Source organism: Mustela lutreola, chromosome 14 (genome assembly GCF_030435805.1).
Source record: "Mustela lutreola isolate mMusLut2 chromosome 14, mMusLut2.pri, whole genome shotgun sequence".
NCBI classification, from domain to species: domain Eukaryota; kingdom Metazoa; phylum Chordata; class Mammalia; order Carnivora; family Mustelidae; genus Mustela; species Mustela lutreola.
In genome coordinates this window covers 19,807,443-19,826,384 of record NC_081303.1, presented here as the reverse complement: position 1 = coordinate 19,826,384, position 18,942 = coordinate 19,807,443, and the positions used below count along the sequence as shown (strand labels likewise).

Below are 18,942 nucleotides of genomic sequence, written 5' to 3'. Positions count from 1 at the left end.
AAAAAAAAAAACCTCAAGCAGACACTCATTTGTGGACAGTCTAGGTCAACATTGGGTATAAAGTCATTTCTTGTAAAGAATATTATAACCTTCCAACTCTAACCAAACAATGTTCATGAAGAAACATCTGCATCAATTTTAAGTCCCTGAGAAACACTTCTGAGGGAGCACAAGGACCGCCGGTCCCTCCGGGATGCCCACAGCAGCAAGCTGAAGGAAAGCTGCTTCCTGGGCCGCAGCTGACCGTGGAGCCACGGCTCTGCATGTAGATGAACATGAAATGTGCTCCTCAAGTCGGTGCCCAAGTCCGTGCCCAAGAGTTCCTTCCTCCTTTAGCACCACACACAGAGTCAGCAGGTGCGGGCGGAAGTCAGCGTCCGTCAGTGACACTTAACATGAGCAAAGCACCCGCTTGCATCTCTGTACAAGAGATTTCGTTTTCATTTACAGCTCTGAGGACAAGGGTCAGTTAGCCCATAAGTCCGCTGAGGATAGGTGCTAGCGAGTATCTTGAGAGAATAGGAAAGGATCTTCAGAGGCTCAGGGGGAACCCTATATGAATAGAAGGAAGGCCAGCTTCATGGGCAAGCAGCCAGAGACCCTGAAGACTATTTTTAATTCAGAAGAAGGACAGGAAGGAACAGGAACAACAACAACAAAAAAGGAACTCACCCGGGAGAAATGGAAAGCAAGAAGGAAGTAACAGTAACAAGCAAATGGAAAGGAAGTGAGAAAAAAAGATCTGAAAACTAAAATTGTATTCCTAACAGAGAAGCCAGGAACACTGTAGGAAAAGGCTGAAAGAGGAGAAAAAACAGAAAGTAACAATAGGACTACTCAGAGGAAGTATTTTAAATGCCTACATCTTATGAGGGTCAGTATGGGTCGGCTGGTAACATTCTTGCCTCTGGCATTAGGTCATGAGTTCAAGTCCCACATCAGGATTTGGCCCCAAACCAAGCTTTGATTTTCCAACAGCTCTGGAAGGCTGGAAGCACTTTCCATTCCTTGGCGCATTAACTTTACCACCCTGCTCTGCATCAAATTAAAAGTACCATTAAAAGTACCAGAAAGGGTGAATCAAAGAAAACCAACAGCCACGATCTAAAAAAAAAAAAAAAAAAAAAAAAATCATACTGGAGAGAATAAGGAAAGAAAGAGAAAGAAGAAAGTTTTCATCTGTAAGATTTTTTTTTTTTAAAGATTTATTTATCTATTTATTTATTTATTTGACAGACAGAGATCACAAGTAGGCAGAGAGGCAGGCAGAGAGAGAGGGAGAAGCAGGCTCCTCGCTGAGCAGAGAGCCCAACGTGGGGCTCGATCCCAGGATCCTGGGATCATGACCCGAGCTGAAGGCAGAGGCTTTAACCCACTGAGCCACCCAGGCGCCCCTCATCTATAAGATATTTACTGCATTTGTCTTTAGACTTCTATGAATACGGGGTATTTTTTTCCCCACATCCAATCTACAAAGAGAAGCCCTGCCTGCATTTTCAATGCACCTACAAATTAGGAATATCAATGGTGGTGGCAGAGGAAGCACTACTCCTTGCTGAACATGAAGGTATCATTAGGTAAACAGCAGGTGGGGAGAAAAAAATACAGAAAAGATTCTCTCTTGCATAGAAGAAGAAAGGGAGGACTAATGAACAGACCATATGCCCATCAAGCACTTAGGTGGGGAGGAAAAAGAGAGGAAAGAAGAAAAGACTTTAGGTTAAATAACAGGAAGAATACCCTTTGTATTCACATATTAAAAAGTACTTTCATACATTAACTCAGATGATCCTCACAAAACCTACAAGCATAAGGAAAAGCAGGTATTTGCCCTACATCACCTGTAAGGAAAGCCAAGATTTAAAAAGTCATGAGACAGTCTGAAAGTTACAACCTCAGGAGCAAGTCAGCTCATTCCTAGTTTGGGGTTCAAGTACTACATTAGCTAATTGACGTGAGGTACAGTGAGAAATTTTTATCTTCATCTGAACTTATGAAGTTTAGTCCAGAATGTGAAATTTATGGGGCAAGCACAGCAGCCTGACATCCTAAGTTACGCCCGACAAAGAATGATTAGCATAATGCTTACCACCATAGAGATGTGGTTTCCTACCCTCCTGTTTTTCAGTTAGAAATACCAAACATAATTTTTACGCAGTAAAATATTTTTAAGGCATTAAAATGAGCACAGCAACGAATTAACTCTACAGGAAAACTGGAGGAACTGAAAATGCGAAATGTTGGAGCCCAAGCAATAATGCCCTTCACTGTATAGGCAGCCAGACGGAGAGAACACAACAGATGCTGCTTCTAATAAGCAAGGGTTACTAAACACTGCCCTGCTCCTTCCTCCCAGATGTGCAAAAGGAGAAAGTGATGTCAGGAACATGCCTTAAAGCCTTGCTAAAGCTGTTTCTTACACAATCCGGTTTACCCCAGGCTTGGGGGACTCAGGTAAAAAGGCACCCACGCTTCCACAAGGTTCCACAAGGTTCCACGGCCAAGTTCAAGAGAGGGCCCTGACAGTATGGTCCTGAGGAGAGCCCCACACTCAGAGGGCGTCCCATATCCCAGGCATTGTGCCAAGCATATTATATACATAATTCATTCACTCCCCCCACCCCCAGTCTTTCCATCAGACGGAACTACTAGAATCCTCTCTCCAAATGCAAGTTTTGTAGCGTCACAGCTCAAGCCCACACCCCTAACACGTGGCAGAGACGGGTTCTGAATTCAGGTCTGCCTGGCTCCAAAGCCCAGCCTCTCTCTTTTTCTATCATTAACTGAAGGACAGCCAACATGCGATATTGCATTAGCTTCAGGTGTCCAGTACCGTGATTTGGCAATTCTGTACAGTTCGAAAATGCTCACCACAAAAAAAGTGTAGTGGTCGTCTGTCCCCATACAGAGTTTACAATACGACTGACGAGGGGCTCTTCACCAGTGCCCTAGGACCTCCCTCAACCGAGCTCGTGAGAAGGAAGAGCAACCAGAAGATGTCAGCCCCTTGCCAAGGCTCCAACTGAGGAGGAAGAACCATGTGCTAATTCCCCAGCCCGGCCCTGATGGCGCCGGGCCTTGTCAATACTTGTGGAAGTCATTTTTAAAATAGATATTCTCATGGTGTTGTGCCATTGGGAGGAGGCAAAGTGGGGTCAGAAGATAGCAAATGCCTTCTGTGTGCTTCACAAACTAACGCAATGCTTCCAATTTCCCGAGTTTTCTAGTTAGGAGTGCCCATTATCTCAGAAAATAATTTCGAGTGTTGCAATGTTAATTGGAAAAGTCATGACTATTAAGCATTTTAAGCCAATATCTAATCCAGTTTTGATTTTTTTATTTATATCCATTCAATGTTCTTTCGTTAGATGACAACTGTCTCCATTATTCTAGCCTCCTCACCGGCAGTGGCAGAAGCTATGGGCACGAGAAGGGCACGTAAGTAGGGAAAGTGTTAGCAAGAAGCTTGTGAAGGGCCCCAGTTGACGCTTCTGACCAAAGACGTTCTACTTTTAGCAGAAAAGGTTTGGTTTTGGTTTTTCCAGTTTTCTCTAGAATTATGAAACTGGAAGGACTCAGCCTTGGCTTCGCTTTTATAAGCGAGGAGAATGGATATTTAAATCAGCAGGAAACGAAATAAAGGAAAAAGTTGAATTGCTCAATTATTTGCTGAAAGGAGCAAACAAACAGAAAACGTCTGGGAAAATTTACATGGGACAAGATTAACTGTGTGGAAACGAATTCAAATGAACGGCCTACAGATGGCACAAGCAATTAAATACTGGAAAATGTAGGGTAATGAGTCTGTGAGGAGGGAAAAATATACAGAACAACCGACAACCCACGATCCACCCCCAGGTACCACTGTTATTACCCTTAGAAGTCCCACACTACAGGACATGAAGGAGATGGCCCGGTGGGAGCAAACTAGGCAGGAACCCTAACCTCAGAACACCATACACAGCCACATCTGTGGAAAGGCGCAGGTATTTCTGCAAAAGGATCAGCAATAAATGACGTGAGCCTCTCTCTTCACAAGACTGACTGAGATTCTCCAAGGCGGAGTCTTCTTCCTCATGTTGGAAGCCTGCCCTCCCTTTATTCCTTCCTCCCTCTCCGTTTTTACTCTTTTTTAAACCGAAGACGGTTCCTAGACAGTGCGAATTCATCCCAAAAATGACACAATTAAGGGAAAACAAGCAAATCATGACAAAGTCAGGCTTTGAATAATTATACAGAAGAGGCCACGGAGTGACATTCCAAAGATGTGGGAAATCCTAAAAAATAAAATGTGAAAAGACATCTTAATGCAGGCCGTGTGTGTGTGTGTGTGTGTGTGTGTATAAGAGAGAAAGATTTTTTTCTTTTACATGAGTGGAATTCGCAATCAGACTGAGCCTCCAAGACCAGAAATGCAGGGAACCAAGACAAACAGTGTCAGAGAGGGGTTAAAGACAGCGAAGGAGGAGAGGAAAAAGGCCAAGACACCCAACCATAAAATTTCTTGTGTCTCTAACATGACAATTAGAAGTTTAACTGCTGTTGTCTAAAATACAGCTCTATAATCATAGTCCTGTGGGTCCCATATTTACTGTCTCTCTCTGTGGCCTACAGATTTAATTTGTTTAGTTTGTAGGGAAACAGAAGACTTAGAAAGAAAGAGAGAGAGAGAGAGAGAGAAAGAAACCACCAGCTCTTCAAAGTTCTCTGGAATCTGAGAACCACTCACAGCCCGCGGCCTAGCTCATGGAGAGCCTGAGGTCGGGTCTCTGGATGGGACTTCTCGCCTGCCAGGCCTCCCTCCCCCACTCCCCCCCTCCTCCCTCCTTGACTGCCATCCCCCCACCCCACCCTCTGTTCTGCTGCCCTTCAGGTCCTTGTCCCTTTCCTCACGTCACCTCCATGTTAGCCTCCGCCCCCTCCCACGTCCACCCCTCAGGGGTCAGTCATCTTCTAAAATGCAGATCTGGCCATGCCATTCTGCCTGAAGCCCTTCCGTGACTACCCAGCATTCAGGACAGAGCAAAACCCATAGCTTAGCATTCCGGACTCCCAGGGACATGACTGAACCCTTCTCTCTAGCCTCTTTCCTGTCACCTTCCCACCAGGTGTCCTTCCCTCTTCCCTACACTGAGCCCTCACAGTGCTCTCACCTCCGGCCTCCATGCTTTCTCCCACCTGTACTGACTGGAAAGCCTGCCTCCAGCGCCCACACCTCCTTTAACTCCTACTCATCTGTCAACTCAACTCTTCACTAAAGAGCCCTCTCTTCCAGGCAGCCTTCCTGGAGTATCCACTCCGCACTTACCACCTACCACCTAACGTGCCCTCCTCTGGGGCTCCCCTAACACACAGATTTCTCACATGGCACTGATCATACTCACCTCAATATACTATAATCAGTTTACATTTCTGTCTCCCCTACTCCCTGTAGGTTCCTTCAGAACCACTTGTCTTTCATTTTACCTTGAATTCCCAAGACTTAACATGGTGCTTGGCATAATGTCGGTTTTGGATGAATAAAGGAATGTTATTGAAGGCAACGTTAGCTGACTCAAACACAGATGACAGAATCCCACAAACAGACAAGGAGCAGCCGTGAGGAAGTTCATACTGGATGTGTTTACTAGCAAAGGACCCAGAAACTGCCAAAAACTCCAGACTCCAAATCAACTCTGGAGATAGCCACACCCATCAGCAAAAGACATGAGCTAGCAGAGCCTTTCCAGTGGAGTGAAGCCGCATTTGGTATCTTCCCCCATTTAACCAGAACTTTCCTTGCTCTATTTACAGAAATCTTTTTTTTTTTCATATCATGAGATATACCATGGTAGAAATGTTAATGTCTTACTCAATTCAGCTTATTATTGTGTATTTTAACTTAAAATGTGTAAGATAGTCAGTACAAGATTTTAATTATTTAGAAGGGGGAGGTGTAAAAGGAATATATGCCATGGACAAAGGAAACAAACAAGCAGGATAGGGCAGGGACAAATCCCAGCGAGGCACTCAAGGAGAAAAGCATAGTATTGACTGTATTGCCCTCCTTTTCTTTCTAAACTGAAAACATCACTAAACTTTCTCTTTATAATTTCACGGAAATAAGAGTAAGATGTGTTTATGAGACTGATTTAACAGAATGTATACTTTAAGCATACAGAGTCAACGTACTCTTACATTTGTACTATCATGTATGTGACAAGGGTAGACACGTATTTGGAATTCAGCTGAGTAGTCCCCAAATTGCTGAACTGAACTGGATATTCTTAATTACAGACTGAATATCCCTGACTCAGATCACAACGGATTTTACAAGAAATGAAAGGATCCAACACCGTAAGGATATCTTGGGCACTTGAAACTGACATCTTCTCTACTGGTGCAAGCTACCATATTAGCAGATTATTTCAGAAACATGTTCCCAAGGTCAAAAAGAAAAAGATCAGTTGATTTGGCTACCAATGGCTGATAATTTTGAAACTGACTTTCTAAAGCCTAAATTCAACATTCTGATAGACAGGAATAATGCAACCCAAAGGCCTGATTTCCTAGATGAAAACAAGGATGACCAACTGTAAACTAACGGCTCCTCTAGGGCTTAGTTCCTTACCATTTCCAACCACACATATTTATAATGCTTGCCAACACTTTTTAACTCATGCATTGCCTTTCTTTCTTCAACATTCAGCAGCGAGACAAGTACAATAGGGTCTCTTGCTTTTGAAAGGTACTGGGGAAGAGTCTCGTTAATTCACTGCTGTGAATTTTTTTCTTAAAACGAATAATCACTACCTTTGTTTGTGCCCCGCTTTGTTCCGGAGAGAATGCAAGATAGCTATAATCATCACCTAATTGATTTTTCTCGCTCCCACACACCCCTCCTCTTCTTTATAAGCTAACATCTTCATGCTGATTGTGTTTTAAACGCGGAGCAACCACACATTCATATGTATCAAGACAATATTAGTGTCCCAGAAAGGAAGGAAGCTGGATCCATTCATTCAACACACACTGAGTTTCTGCCAACTAGATGGCCACCGTTCCCACTTCACCAAGTTAGCAGTCTCGTGAGGGATAGAAGCAAATAACCAGATAATTACAACAGAGTGAGCTAAACGTATGACAGAGAAATAGAGAATGCTTATGGAACCTGGAGAAGAGGCATCTCCTCCAGACTTGGGAGATCAGAGAAGCTTCCCATAAGTGAAGTTAGCTGAAAACTTGAGGAACCGTAGACTATTTGAAGGTAATATGATAGCAACGCCACCAAAACACTGGATGGAGCCAATCCACATAGTGTATCCAGTGAGAGTCAACTTCTCCATCCAGATGGGACAAGTAGTCACGTTGTCACTGTACCCATACAACTCACGGACTGGCCACAATTCATCCCAAACACTAGGTTCTGTAACGGGATTCCAGTTCTCTTTATTTCTAAATATATTCTGCTTTTTCCTGTCCTGGTTCACTATCTTTACCAGCCTCCCAACTATCAAGCATTTCAACTCAACCCAACCAAGGCCTATGTGGGAGACAGAATGATAGGTAGAAGACACAAGGAAGGGAGGAACAGGGGCCCCACCTCAAAGACCACATAACCATAGAAGCATAAAACTGAGAGAAGCCACGTAGCCACTCCCCACAAACCTTGCAGCGTTGCACTAGCGCTTACCAACGCTCCTTGTGAAACAAATGTCCCCACTTTGAATTTATCTTAGGTTGGACACATTTCTCTGTACCCTGCATCTGTTATAGTCCGAAGACAGCAGACCGGGCTCCTGACCCCAAAGCCCCTTCCCTAACAGTTGGATCTTCAACCTCTGTCCATTTGAGTATTCTTCCTAAAATGGTACATTTCATGAGTCCAGAGAATATGGATGTTTTCTTAAATCATCTCTATATATCACTGTCAACATAAAACCCAACACTGAGACCAAAGAAAAATAACAAGCTTTGACCATTTGCCCTTCCAGAAATCACTGACCATTCTATAAGCTGACTGAATGGTTGGATGGAATTACTTGTTAATGCCCCTTCCAATGTGGGGACTTCATGATCCTATGACATAACCACAGTCATTTCTCCTTGAGGGCTAGGAAAAGTTGTCCCAGTCTAAGAAGTTATTGTAAAGGGAGAATCGGGTCAGTATTTCAATAATATTTGGCTTTTCAAACTTTGCCCAACATAACCTCACTGTTAACAGGTAAGGCCACAGCTGCACAGAGAAGGAAATGCAGCCTGGGCCATACTCAGTTGTATATTTTACAACCAAAGGTGGAGGGTTTTACTTCAAAAGATCAATGAAACACAAAATTTAGCAAGCAAATAGTAAAAAAAAAAAAAAAAAAAGAAGAAGAATGTTCTAAATGTTTTGGATTGTATGATACTGCCCGTCCAAGGATGTGTAATTATTTTTACTATCCTTTCCAAACTGAATCTTCATTACATGTTGAGATTTCAGTAGCAGAAAATTCAAAACTTGTACTACACAGGCTTTAAGGCGTTTTGAAAAAGCCTTACGGACCTGTAATGAGAGCTATGTCCACCCTCGTGCACTGCATAACCTCATACATTTCTTTGGGGCTCCACACCTGACACACCCAAAATAGAGACTCTCTAGCTAAAATACAGATCTTCACAACAAATGTCTCAATTTGTGGGTCAAACTATCATTCAGGGCGTCAAAAAGAGAAAGCCCCACCACTCAAGTCCCGTGGCAGGTGTTGCATCTAGGCAAAAAGTATGCCCCCTGCATCCCTGGTCTTCTGAGCCAATGCTCTCTTCCACTCTCATGGAAACAGCTAGAAGGTTCCAGGCAGTTCCTGACAGCAAGGCACTAACCAACTGGGTTTGAATCCAACCACTACCACCTCCTAGCTGTGTAAAACTGGCAAGCAATTGAACCTCTCTAGGCATTAGTTTCTTTATGGGGTGGGGGGGAGGATAATCACAACACCACCTTCCTTATAGGATTACTGACATATTTCAGTAATACCCTCACCTCCCCTCAATCTCTAATTCACACTAAAACCAGTTGCTTTGGAGAATTTTGAAAGGGCTACTGGAATGTAGGAAAACAAATATGGAGAAGCCACTCAGTCCTAAAAAGAAGGGTTTTTGTAATTACTATGGCTCAATTGGTTGAGTCACATTTAATTAAGTCTGGAATTTCCAAGGACAAAAAACAGAGCTTCCCGACAGGACACCTATGACAAGAAAACAAGTAGGATTAGAGTTGGAAAGTTCCTAAGAACATGCTCTTAAGGACTGGGGCGGTGGCCACAAATCACACTTTGTGGTACTAGAAGGGAAGAGACAGATTCTTCCACCAACCAGAAGAAATCTTTACACGCTGTCCTCCCTCTCAATATCTCAGCTCTACTGCTAAGCCCAGGTGAACCAACTCTGAACTCTGTATAAATCTGCGAACACCGAGAGCGGGGAGAGAAAAGAGGCCGAGTCCAGCAAATAGAACAGCCAGTGAGAATCACGAAATAACTGTGAACATCTCAAAGAGCCACACTTTGTGGTTTGGGGCCTACAGAGTTAACCCCTCCGTTTCCCCATGACTTCTCCATTCATGGCTGCTGTGTTGGCTAAAAACTAAAACTGTCACCCAAGCAACACCAGTGTCCTTAGAAAGAGAGGAACAACTCAGCATCAGGGAACGTAATGACCCTTCCCGAGGCAGCTGGTTTAGAACTTGTGAATCATTGTGAAACACCAAGACAGGCCAAACCACATCAACACCACAGTCAAATAAAATGCATATACACAGCCGCCCAAAACAAAGGGATGACTCGTCAGAATTCTGGATCTGCCTTCGTTCCCTATCAGGTCTGCTGGGGATGCACATGATGCATTTGAAAGTCCTCCTCTGAGGAAGGGACCTGGTTGATAAGTGAAGGGCTCCGGTTTTCAAAGGAAAGATCCCTGCCCTTCCAGGCCACACCTGCAGATGTCACCAACAGGTGACAGCCCTCATGGGTGGTACCTCGGCCCAAAGTACAGAGAAGGAAACGCCTGAGTTGAGGCAGCTGGATAAGCCCAGAGCAGCGAAGGCCTGTGTCAGCAGAACAGTGGACCCAGCAGCGGCCCCCACTGCAAGCCATCCTACCTGAAACTCAGGACTTACACGTCACATGTTGCCTCTAGTCTCCATGTGAGGCCCTGGGCAGTTTTGTTTCCTGTCCGCCTTCACACCCTCCCTTTGAATCTGCTCAAGCACTGAATTCTGGGAGAGGCAAAGCCAGTGAAGACTGAATACAAGTGTGAAATCATCACCGCCTTCCAGTCCATCCCCTATGAAGCCTGAGCGTGGCTCGAATGAGGCCAGGTGAAACCACAGTCCATCCCCTCTCTTCAGCCCACCCCGATTTTCTTTCTCAAGGCTCTCTGTGTCACCTCTCACTGCTGAGGATTCCTTCTATCTCCAGATCGAGAATCCCTTCGTTCTTCCACACGTGGGTATCTGCCCAAGGAGTGATCCTGTCACTAAGCTTTCCACTTCTCCCCAGGATGTGTTGCAGGAGCCACTAGGTGATAACAGATAAGTCACATGATCCCAACCAAGATTTTAGAACCTCAGTAGAAAAAGTCCTGTTTATGGAAGCAGTGTTTCTCGAAAGACCCAACATTCTGTGTCCACTACACATGAAATCGTGGGCACAATACATGCATATGTCTCCTCACCGGCTGCAGAGAGGACGTAGAAATGGGAAATCTGCCACCCCCTCCACCCGGCCGAAAGAAGATAAGCAGATCCCGAATGGTCTGTCCCCTGAGCATTCTGGGTACTTGGTGAAGGTACAGCAGCAGAGGGGCTGTCAGCATCAGTAGGGGGAGGACGGAGAGAGAAAAGGGTGCCATCTGGGCCAAAGTGCTTATGGCTCTTGTCTAACAGAGAGAGTGCTGCTTTCTGGTCCTGTTACCGCGTGTCACTTTCTGCCACGCCACCCCCACGGTTTGCCAAAGACCTCAAGATGTTTCTAAGAGGTTCTGAATTATTGACAAACCGAGGGAAGATGCTTTGGAAAACATTAAGTACAAGAACAGACCTGTACAGCTAGTGCAAACACTCGGCTATTGGCAGTTTCCTTTTTAAGGCCAAAAGAGGAGAAGAAGGAGAAGGAGAAGGCAAAGAAAAGCCTGCCTCTGCTAAATAATGATGACATTCACAGAACAACAGACACTCCAACTCCAAAGTTCACAGTCTCTCCGGCTTTACTCACCCCTAGCCATCTTGCTCCTTTATTGGCAGCCTGTTGAATCTGGACTCTTTTGAGGGTGACATGGTAAACAGCGCCTTCCTCTACCTCTTCACCCCAGTCCTGAATCGAGCTCTGCCAGGGGATGGGATAAAGAGAAAGAAAAAGAGTATTTTTTTTCCTCTCCACTAACCACAATCTATCCCAGCGGCTTTCCTGCTTACACCAGCACTCGGGGCACAAGATGGGCTGTTCAAAATAACTACAATCAGAGCAACACAAGACACATTGCGATAGAGGGAATGCTGAAATGTTCTTGGCTCCCCGTCCTTTCCTGTGGTATCAGGATCCCTGGACTTTTCCATGTAGTTCTTTTTCCTTGACTCACTCACGTATCTTAGGGGTTGGGTTTTTGTTTTTGTTTTTTTAAGTCTTTCTCCCCCCCACTCCTTAAGACACTGTGATTTACTCCTGGTTAACTCTCCCCACCCCTCCCCCAGCCCCACATAAATTGAAGAAAAAAATCATTCGCTGGTAGCAAGAGTCGGTACTACTTTTATAATGGCTCAGTCACTGGAGCACACTACATTTCATACTCAGGCACAAACAAGTGTTTAAAATGCCAAGAGTCCTCTCTCCTTTGGAAGTGAAACGCTTCCCGTGTCTTCTTCTCCTCTTGCTGCGTTGAGACCCAAAGAGTTACTAGCGCGGTCGGGGGGTTAAAAAGTTTCTATTTCCGTAAAATAATCTGGCAAGTGAAGTTAAAGGAGGAAAAAAAAGAAAAAAGGCAACACAGCATCACGCAACTGCACGGAAAACGCGTGCGGCGAGCGCCGGGATGTCCACGTCCGCAGCGAAACCTGAAGTCGTGTTAAAGAGCCGCTGGGACGCAGAGGCGCTCCCGGGGCCGCCCCGCCTAAAAGCTCCCCGTCCTGAAAAGTTTTCTCTTCCCCGCAAACATCTGCCCCAGACACACCAAAGGCTCCTGGCGAGAGAGTCAGTGTGGATGAAAGGGAGGAGACAACGCGGAGAGGAAGGCATACAAAGCCGAGCGAGAGCGCCGCGGCTCCCGAGCAGGGGTCGGGCGGCTCCGTCCGCTCCGAGGAGTCCAAACGCGCCCCGAGAAAGCGGGAGAAGATTCCCCGGCAGAGAAGCCTCGGGAGAAGGCAGGGCTCTCGTTACCATTTTAGCTTGCCAAAGCAATTTCATTCTCAGTTTTCTCTCCGGTCCGCGGCCGCGGCATGGTGCGCCCTGCTCCCGGTGCCCACGCAGTGTCGGCCGGCGCGGCCGCGGCGCCCCCAGCCCACCGCCCGCGCGGCCGCCGCGCCCGGAGCGAGCACAGACCCGCGCGCTGCCCCCGCCGCCGCCGCCGCCGCTGGTGCGCGCGACTCGGGCCACAAAGGGAGCGCGGCGAGCGAGGGCGCCGCAGACTCCTCCCCGCGCCGCTCCGCGGCTCCGTGATGTCAGGCTTTCCTGTTTGTGCTCGGAGCACACTCTCCTTTGCACAGATCCCGTGCATCAAGTGAGCAATAGTTTCTCCAGCTCCGAAGGCGATGGGGACACAACCCTTTCAAGGTGCTCGGGTTTCCTGCATGGTCACCAGGTGCCGAAAAGGGACCGGGTGCGGTATGGGGTTGGGGAGGATCCAAGTGTGTGTCTTCTTCCTTTGCTAAGGGATAAAGGGGGAGGGGGCAGTGCCAAAAGGATGGGAGGAGAGGGTCGGGAAAACTTTTGTTGCCTCCTGAATTTAGATGAAATCAGAGCAGTCCTCCAAGCCAGGAAGTTTTTCATTAGGACAAAAAAGAAGTGGTCGGAAGATATTCCAAAACCCATGCCCAGCGGCCGTCCCCGCTCCTGCATCAGCATGCTGCCAACAGGAAATTGCTCTGGACTTTTTTCTGCCACCCATTATGATAAAGCTCGTCCCTAGTAACCGGCCACTGTGGGTGGGAAGGGGCGAAGCAAGAAAGGGTTTTGCTGGGACTAACAGCCTGAAAAGTGGGCCATCACTGGCCCCAGAGGTTGTGTGAATCTCAGTGAGACAGCCACGGGTTGAGTTTTCCTACTGAGGGGACACAGCGGGATAACAACAGCAAGGAAAGAGCCCTTCATGAAGAGATTGTCCGAGGGAGTTTTGTCATAACAGATCGATCTGCCACCAGGACCAAAGTTTATAACATCTTCTAGAACCCATCTTAATAAACCAACAGCACGGCACCAGATGATAATGTACTCACACTTCGGCACAGGACAGAATTCCACACCAGTTACAAGAAACTTTAGAGTTCATGTCTGTAATACTATCCCCCCTAATTGGCCTCAATCACCTTCAAATTTGTCTTTAAAGACCTCTCACTAATTGCCATGCTAAGGCATAAGGCTAGGATTTGGTTCTTGATAAACAGATCATGAGCTGAAAAGCTAGAGAATCCTGTGTACTCCTCGTCCCAGAAGAGCAGACTAAACGACAGCGAGGGCACATCGAGGAGAGGCAAAAGGATTCTGGACACTTGAGACCATCCTGAAGTAACTCGGCCAAGTTTCCCTCAGACAACCAGAACTACCCTACTCAGTAACTGTGGAGAGAGTGCATATTTTTTTTTTTATAAAACCAAAGTGGTTGTTTCTATAACTTAAAAAGTAAAAGCACATAGACTAGATCCTCCTGTGATCACCAGGAGAGAGTGTCCCCAGTGCCTAGAGGAAAATCACGTGGCGGCCCTACCCTCCCCCTCCTTAAGCCATCCACCAGGTCCCCTGGTCCACCCCTAGAGGACCTGCCTAGTCAGTGATCTCAAAGACCACAAGATGCACCTGAGGACAGTTAAGCAACTCTCAAGATTAACCTCACCACTACTCTAACCCAAATTGGGGCTGTAAATTTGGAGACTACTGAAAATTTTTCACCTCAGGGGTATCAGGTAGTTTCTCAGCCCCTCCCCTCACAGGAAGCCTTCCCAGACAGAGCAGCTTACAGCTCACAAGGCCTGACTCGGGTTTCAGGTCTCATCACCCTCTCTTCTACTCTACCAACTCCCTGGCTGGCCACCTGGTGTATAAAGGGGAAACACAGGCTTCAAGGCAAGTGGATCCAGCTTCAAATCCACACTTAGATTAAGACTGAAGTCGGGCGTGGGGCGCCCGGGACAGCCCAGTCAGCTGGGCATCTAACTCTTGCCTTCCACTCTGGCAGTAGTCTCAGGGTCTTGGGATCGAGCCCGCATCTGGTTCTGTGCTCAACCTGGAGTCTGCTTGGGATTTTCTCTCTCCTCTCCCCAACTCCCTGTGCTCTCTCTCGCTCTCTCTCTCTTCAAATAAATAAATAAATCTTTTTTTTTTTTTTTAAGAGTGAACTTGGCTGCTATCTCCCTGAGCCTTAGTTTCCTCATCTGTAAAATGGGACAAACATCTATCTCATAAGTTTGAAGAAGGAGTAAATGAAAAATGTAGGCAAATTATCACATGGTAAGTGATCAAAAAAGTTCCATTCCCATATCATTGCACTCCTCCCAAGCTGTATTTTCCCAAACTCACTGAAAAGTTGTGTATGTATGCAATGTGGGGAACTCTGAAATCATGTCTTCTTACTAAATTACATTATAATTTCAGAGAGGTTTTCCAAGAATAACTGTTTGTATTCATACTTGATAATGTGCATGTGACTTTGCTCAATGCTGAACCACACAATCACACACACACTCACTCAGATCTAGTTATACCAGATAGTGCAATCAAGTGTTGTATTTTACAATTTTAAAAATATTCATTTAAAAATATTTCACCTGTAGGCAGCTCAGACAGTATGACCTTGTTACACATACCTTTGGGTTAAAATACTCCTGGCCAATATGTGGGAAGGCTAAACCAGTAAGCCATTTATAATTAAGTTTTAATTTATTTACCAGATTACCTTGCCTATGACCTAGCATGGTCCTAAGAGGACAGGTCAAGTTTTGTTAAAAGGAGATCAGCAATGTTTTGTAATTTTCAGTGTACAAGTCTTTCATCTCTTTGGTTTAGTTTATTCCTAAGTTTTTATTCTTTTTGATGCTATTGTAAATATGATTGATTTCTTAATTTCACTTTTGGACTGTCCATTGTTAGGGTATAGAAATGCAATCGATTTTTTATATTGAGTTTTGCATCCTGCAACTTTAATAAACTTTATTAGTTCTAACAATTTACTTGAGGACATAAATAAATGCTGAAAGACACTTTGTTTTCATGGATTTGAAGGCTTAATACTGTTAAAATATCCATGCTTACCCCAAGCAATCTACAGATTCAATGCAATTCCTAACAAAACTACAATAGCATTTCTTACAGAAATAGAAAAAAAAAAATCCTAGATTCATATGGAACCGCAAAGGATACTGAAGAGCCAATCAATCTTGAAAAAGAACAAAGTTGGAAGTGTCCCAGTTTCTAACTTCAAAATATATTACTAGGCTATAGTAATTAGAATAGCATGCAACTGGCATACTGACAGACAAAAAATAAAACAATGGAACCTAAACACCCAGAAATAAACTCAAACTATACAGTCAACTGCTCTTTGACAAGGGTGCCAAGAATAAACAGTTTGGGAAGGGACGGTCTCTTCAAAGATGGTACTGGGAAAACTGGATATCCACCAAATTTCTAGAATACATAGGGGGAGGGCGCCTGGATGGCTCAGTGGGCTAAAGCCTCTGCCTTTGGCTTAGGTCACGCTCCCAGGATCCTGGGATTGAGCCCCACATTGGGCTCTCTGCTCAGCGGGAACCCTGCTTCCTCCTCTCTCTCTCTGCCGGCTTGTGACCTCTGTCTGTCAAATAAATAAATAAAATCTTAAAAAAAACAAAAAAAAGAATACATAGGGGGATACCTTCTTGACATTGGTCATGGCATTGAGTTCATGACTATGACATTGCAAGTATAGGCAACAAAAGCACAAATAGCCGAGCAAGACAAGATCAAGTTCAAAAGCTTCTACACAGCAAAGGAAAACAATCAAGAGAGTTAAAAGGCAACATACCAAAAGGGAGAAAATATCTGCAAACAACATATCAGATAGGAGTTAATATCCATAACATATAAGGAATTTCTACAACTCAACAGAAAAGAAAGAACACACCAAGCAAAAAAATAAAACAACCCAATTTAAAAAATGGGCACAGAATGAATAAACATTTCTCCAAAGAAGAGATACAAATGGCCAAGAGGTACATGAAGAGATGCTTATTGTGCTTGATCATCAGGGAGATGGAAATCAAAACCGCAATAAGATATCACGTCACAACTGTAGGATGGCCATTATAAACAAACGAAGAAAAAAATGTTAGCTAGGATATGGAGGGAAGGGAAACCTTGTACACGGGTGGTAGGAATATAAATTGGCAGAGTCACTACGGAAAAGAGTTCCAAGTTTCCTTGATAAACTAAAAATAGAACTACCTCATGAGCCAGCAACCCCACCTCTGCGCATTCATCCAAAACAACTGAAACAGGGATCTCAAAGAGCTCCCTGCATTTCCATGATCACAGCGGAACATCAACGGATGAACAAATAAAGGAAATGTGATATGGACACACCTAAAATGGAATATTATTCACCTTTAAAAAAGAAGGAAATCCTGTCACATGCGTACTATCCGGATGGACCTCGAAAGCATAATGCTAAGTGAAATAAGCCAGTCACAGAAGGACAAACACTGCGTGATTTCACTGAGGCGAGTTATCTACTGTCGTCCAACTTATAGAAACAGAAGGTACACGGGGCACCTGGGTGGCTCAGTGAGTTAAGCATCTGCCTTCGGCACAGGTCATGATCACAAGGTCCTGGGATCCAGTCCACATCCAGCTCCCTGCTCAGTGGGAAGCCAGCTTCTCCCTCTGCCTCTGCCTCCAGCTCCCCATGCTTGTGCTCTCTCTCTCTTATTCTGACAAATAAATAAATAAAATCTTAAAAAAAAAAAATAAAAGAAAGAAAGAAGGTAGAGTGGTGGTCGTCAGGGGCTGGGGGAAGGGTGAAACAGAGAGCTGCTGTTCACTGTGTATAAAGTTTCAGTTATTCAAGATGAAAAGGTTCTGGAGATCTATCGTACAACACTGTAGTTAACATTATGTGCTGTTCACTTACAAATCTGATGTGGGGAGGGAAGAAAAGATCTTAGCCTGAAAGCATAGGATATTGCTAGGAATCGTTTCATGTTGCCATAATTGGTGGTCACTGATAAGTCAATACGCAATAAGGATCTTAGGATTTCAAAGGAAAGAGGACAGATACATGGAAGAACCCCAAACTGGAGGGAAAAACTTTCTTACTTGACAGTTTCATCAGAGCCAATAAAGAGCTAGTTGGTTAAGAGCAGACATAAGCAGGTGATTCTTTAAGAGAATCTACCTACGAGAGGAAATACGTAGTTTCCATATTCTTCATTCATTTATCTAGTCACTGACTTCTCTGACACTACACCTTCCTAGATTTTATTCTACCTCTCTGACTGCAAGAAAAAGTGAAAAATATAAAACTATGATAGAGAGTACTTACATAGGCAGAATGACATAGAGTAATGCTTATGTGCCCGGTGAATGAGGGGACCTCTGGCATCTGAGAGCCAGACTTTGAATCTCAGTTCTAGAAGCCTTCCACCCAAGGTTCTGACCGTCACTGCTGACCATCACAGATGAGTGTCCTCATCTCCTCTTCAAGCTTATCAGGAGTGTTAAATAAACTATTATATAAAGCACCAAATCGAATTCTTAGAACATAAGAGGCCTTGAATAAAAATATATCTCCTTCCCCTCCCTACCCACCACACTCTTTCCCAGCATGTTCTTTGCATGTTTGGTTGTTTGCTTGGATAATCATGACAGAAAAATAAGGACAGTGCAGGTATAAGGGCCATTGTGCTTGGAAATAAGTCCTTACAGACTTGTCTGGAAAATGGCAACATCGGCGTGAAATGAGGGGAAGGCCTTGGTTTTGACCTCAAACTCAATGTTGGACTATAATGTCTTAGGCCCAGTCAAAACTTTAGAGGAAAACAGTCTTAAGAGAGCAGTAAGAATAACAACAACAACAACAAATATGTGAAAAAAACTAAAAAGCCAGACAGAGGTCAGGATTCTCCTTCCACACATTAGCAGTGCGGAACACACACCACCCTCCTTGCCCACAGCCCTTACCTGAACAGATGAGTTTGAAAATCTTTCCCAATTTGAGTGAAATCAACAATGCTCCTTTTGCAATACTTTATCCATAAGTTACATCTTCAGCAACTTGTAGTTTCCTACAGCTTTTGGGTGAAGGGCAGAAGCAAATAAATCTGCTAATTCTAGACTCCTTCCCTCCAACAATATGAATGTACTGTCAAACTGCAAATGGCTGAATCCTTTCAGCGTCCCCACAAGACACTTCTTCCTATTTTCCAGTCTTGCAGGCGGGGTGATTCCTCAACGAACTTTCCATATTCGGCCTCCCACAATCAGCTGGGCATCCCACTAAGGTTGCTCCCAGCTCTGCTGACCAGCAATGCCCCATTCACCTCCTCTTTGCTTGGATTCTCAGCTCTGTCTTTGCAAAGGGTAAAGACCAGTCAGGGTTGGTCAAAGATGACTTGCTTCCATTTTCTGAGGGCCCACAGTGCTTTTATTAATTATCATAGAGATACTACAAATTAAAAATTCCCAATGCTCTGTTATGAGATTCTCTTATTTAGGCAAGCGACTTACAAGCCAATTTTAGATGGAC

The 18,942-nt window shown here is 44.7% G+C and overlaps 1 protein-coding gene across 4 annotated transcripts in view; it reads right to left on the bottom strand.

The window, feature by feature from the left end:
• The window catches only part of RGL1 (ral guanine nucleotide dissociation stimulator like 1), a 258,932-nt gene that overhangs the window by 116,537 nt on the left and 123,453 nt on the right, over positions 1-18,942 (bottom strand). For 2 of the 4 annotated variants that reach the window (XM_059147082.1, XM_059147083.1), the window contains one exon: positions 11,232-11,342. The exons of 1 other annotated variant lie outside the window; for it this stretch is intronic. In XM_059147082.1, the coding sequence (XP_059003065.1) occupies positions 11,232-11,342 (111 nt within the window). Of the gene's footprint in view, positions 1-11,231; positions 11,343-12,389; positions 12,575-18,942 lie in introns of those variants that run through there. One more of the 4 variants, XM_059147084.1, reaches the window with a different exon arrangement.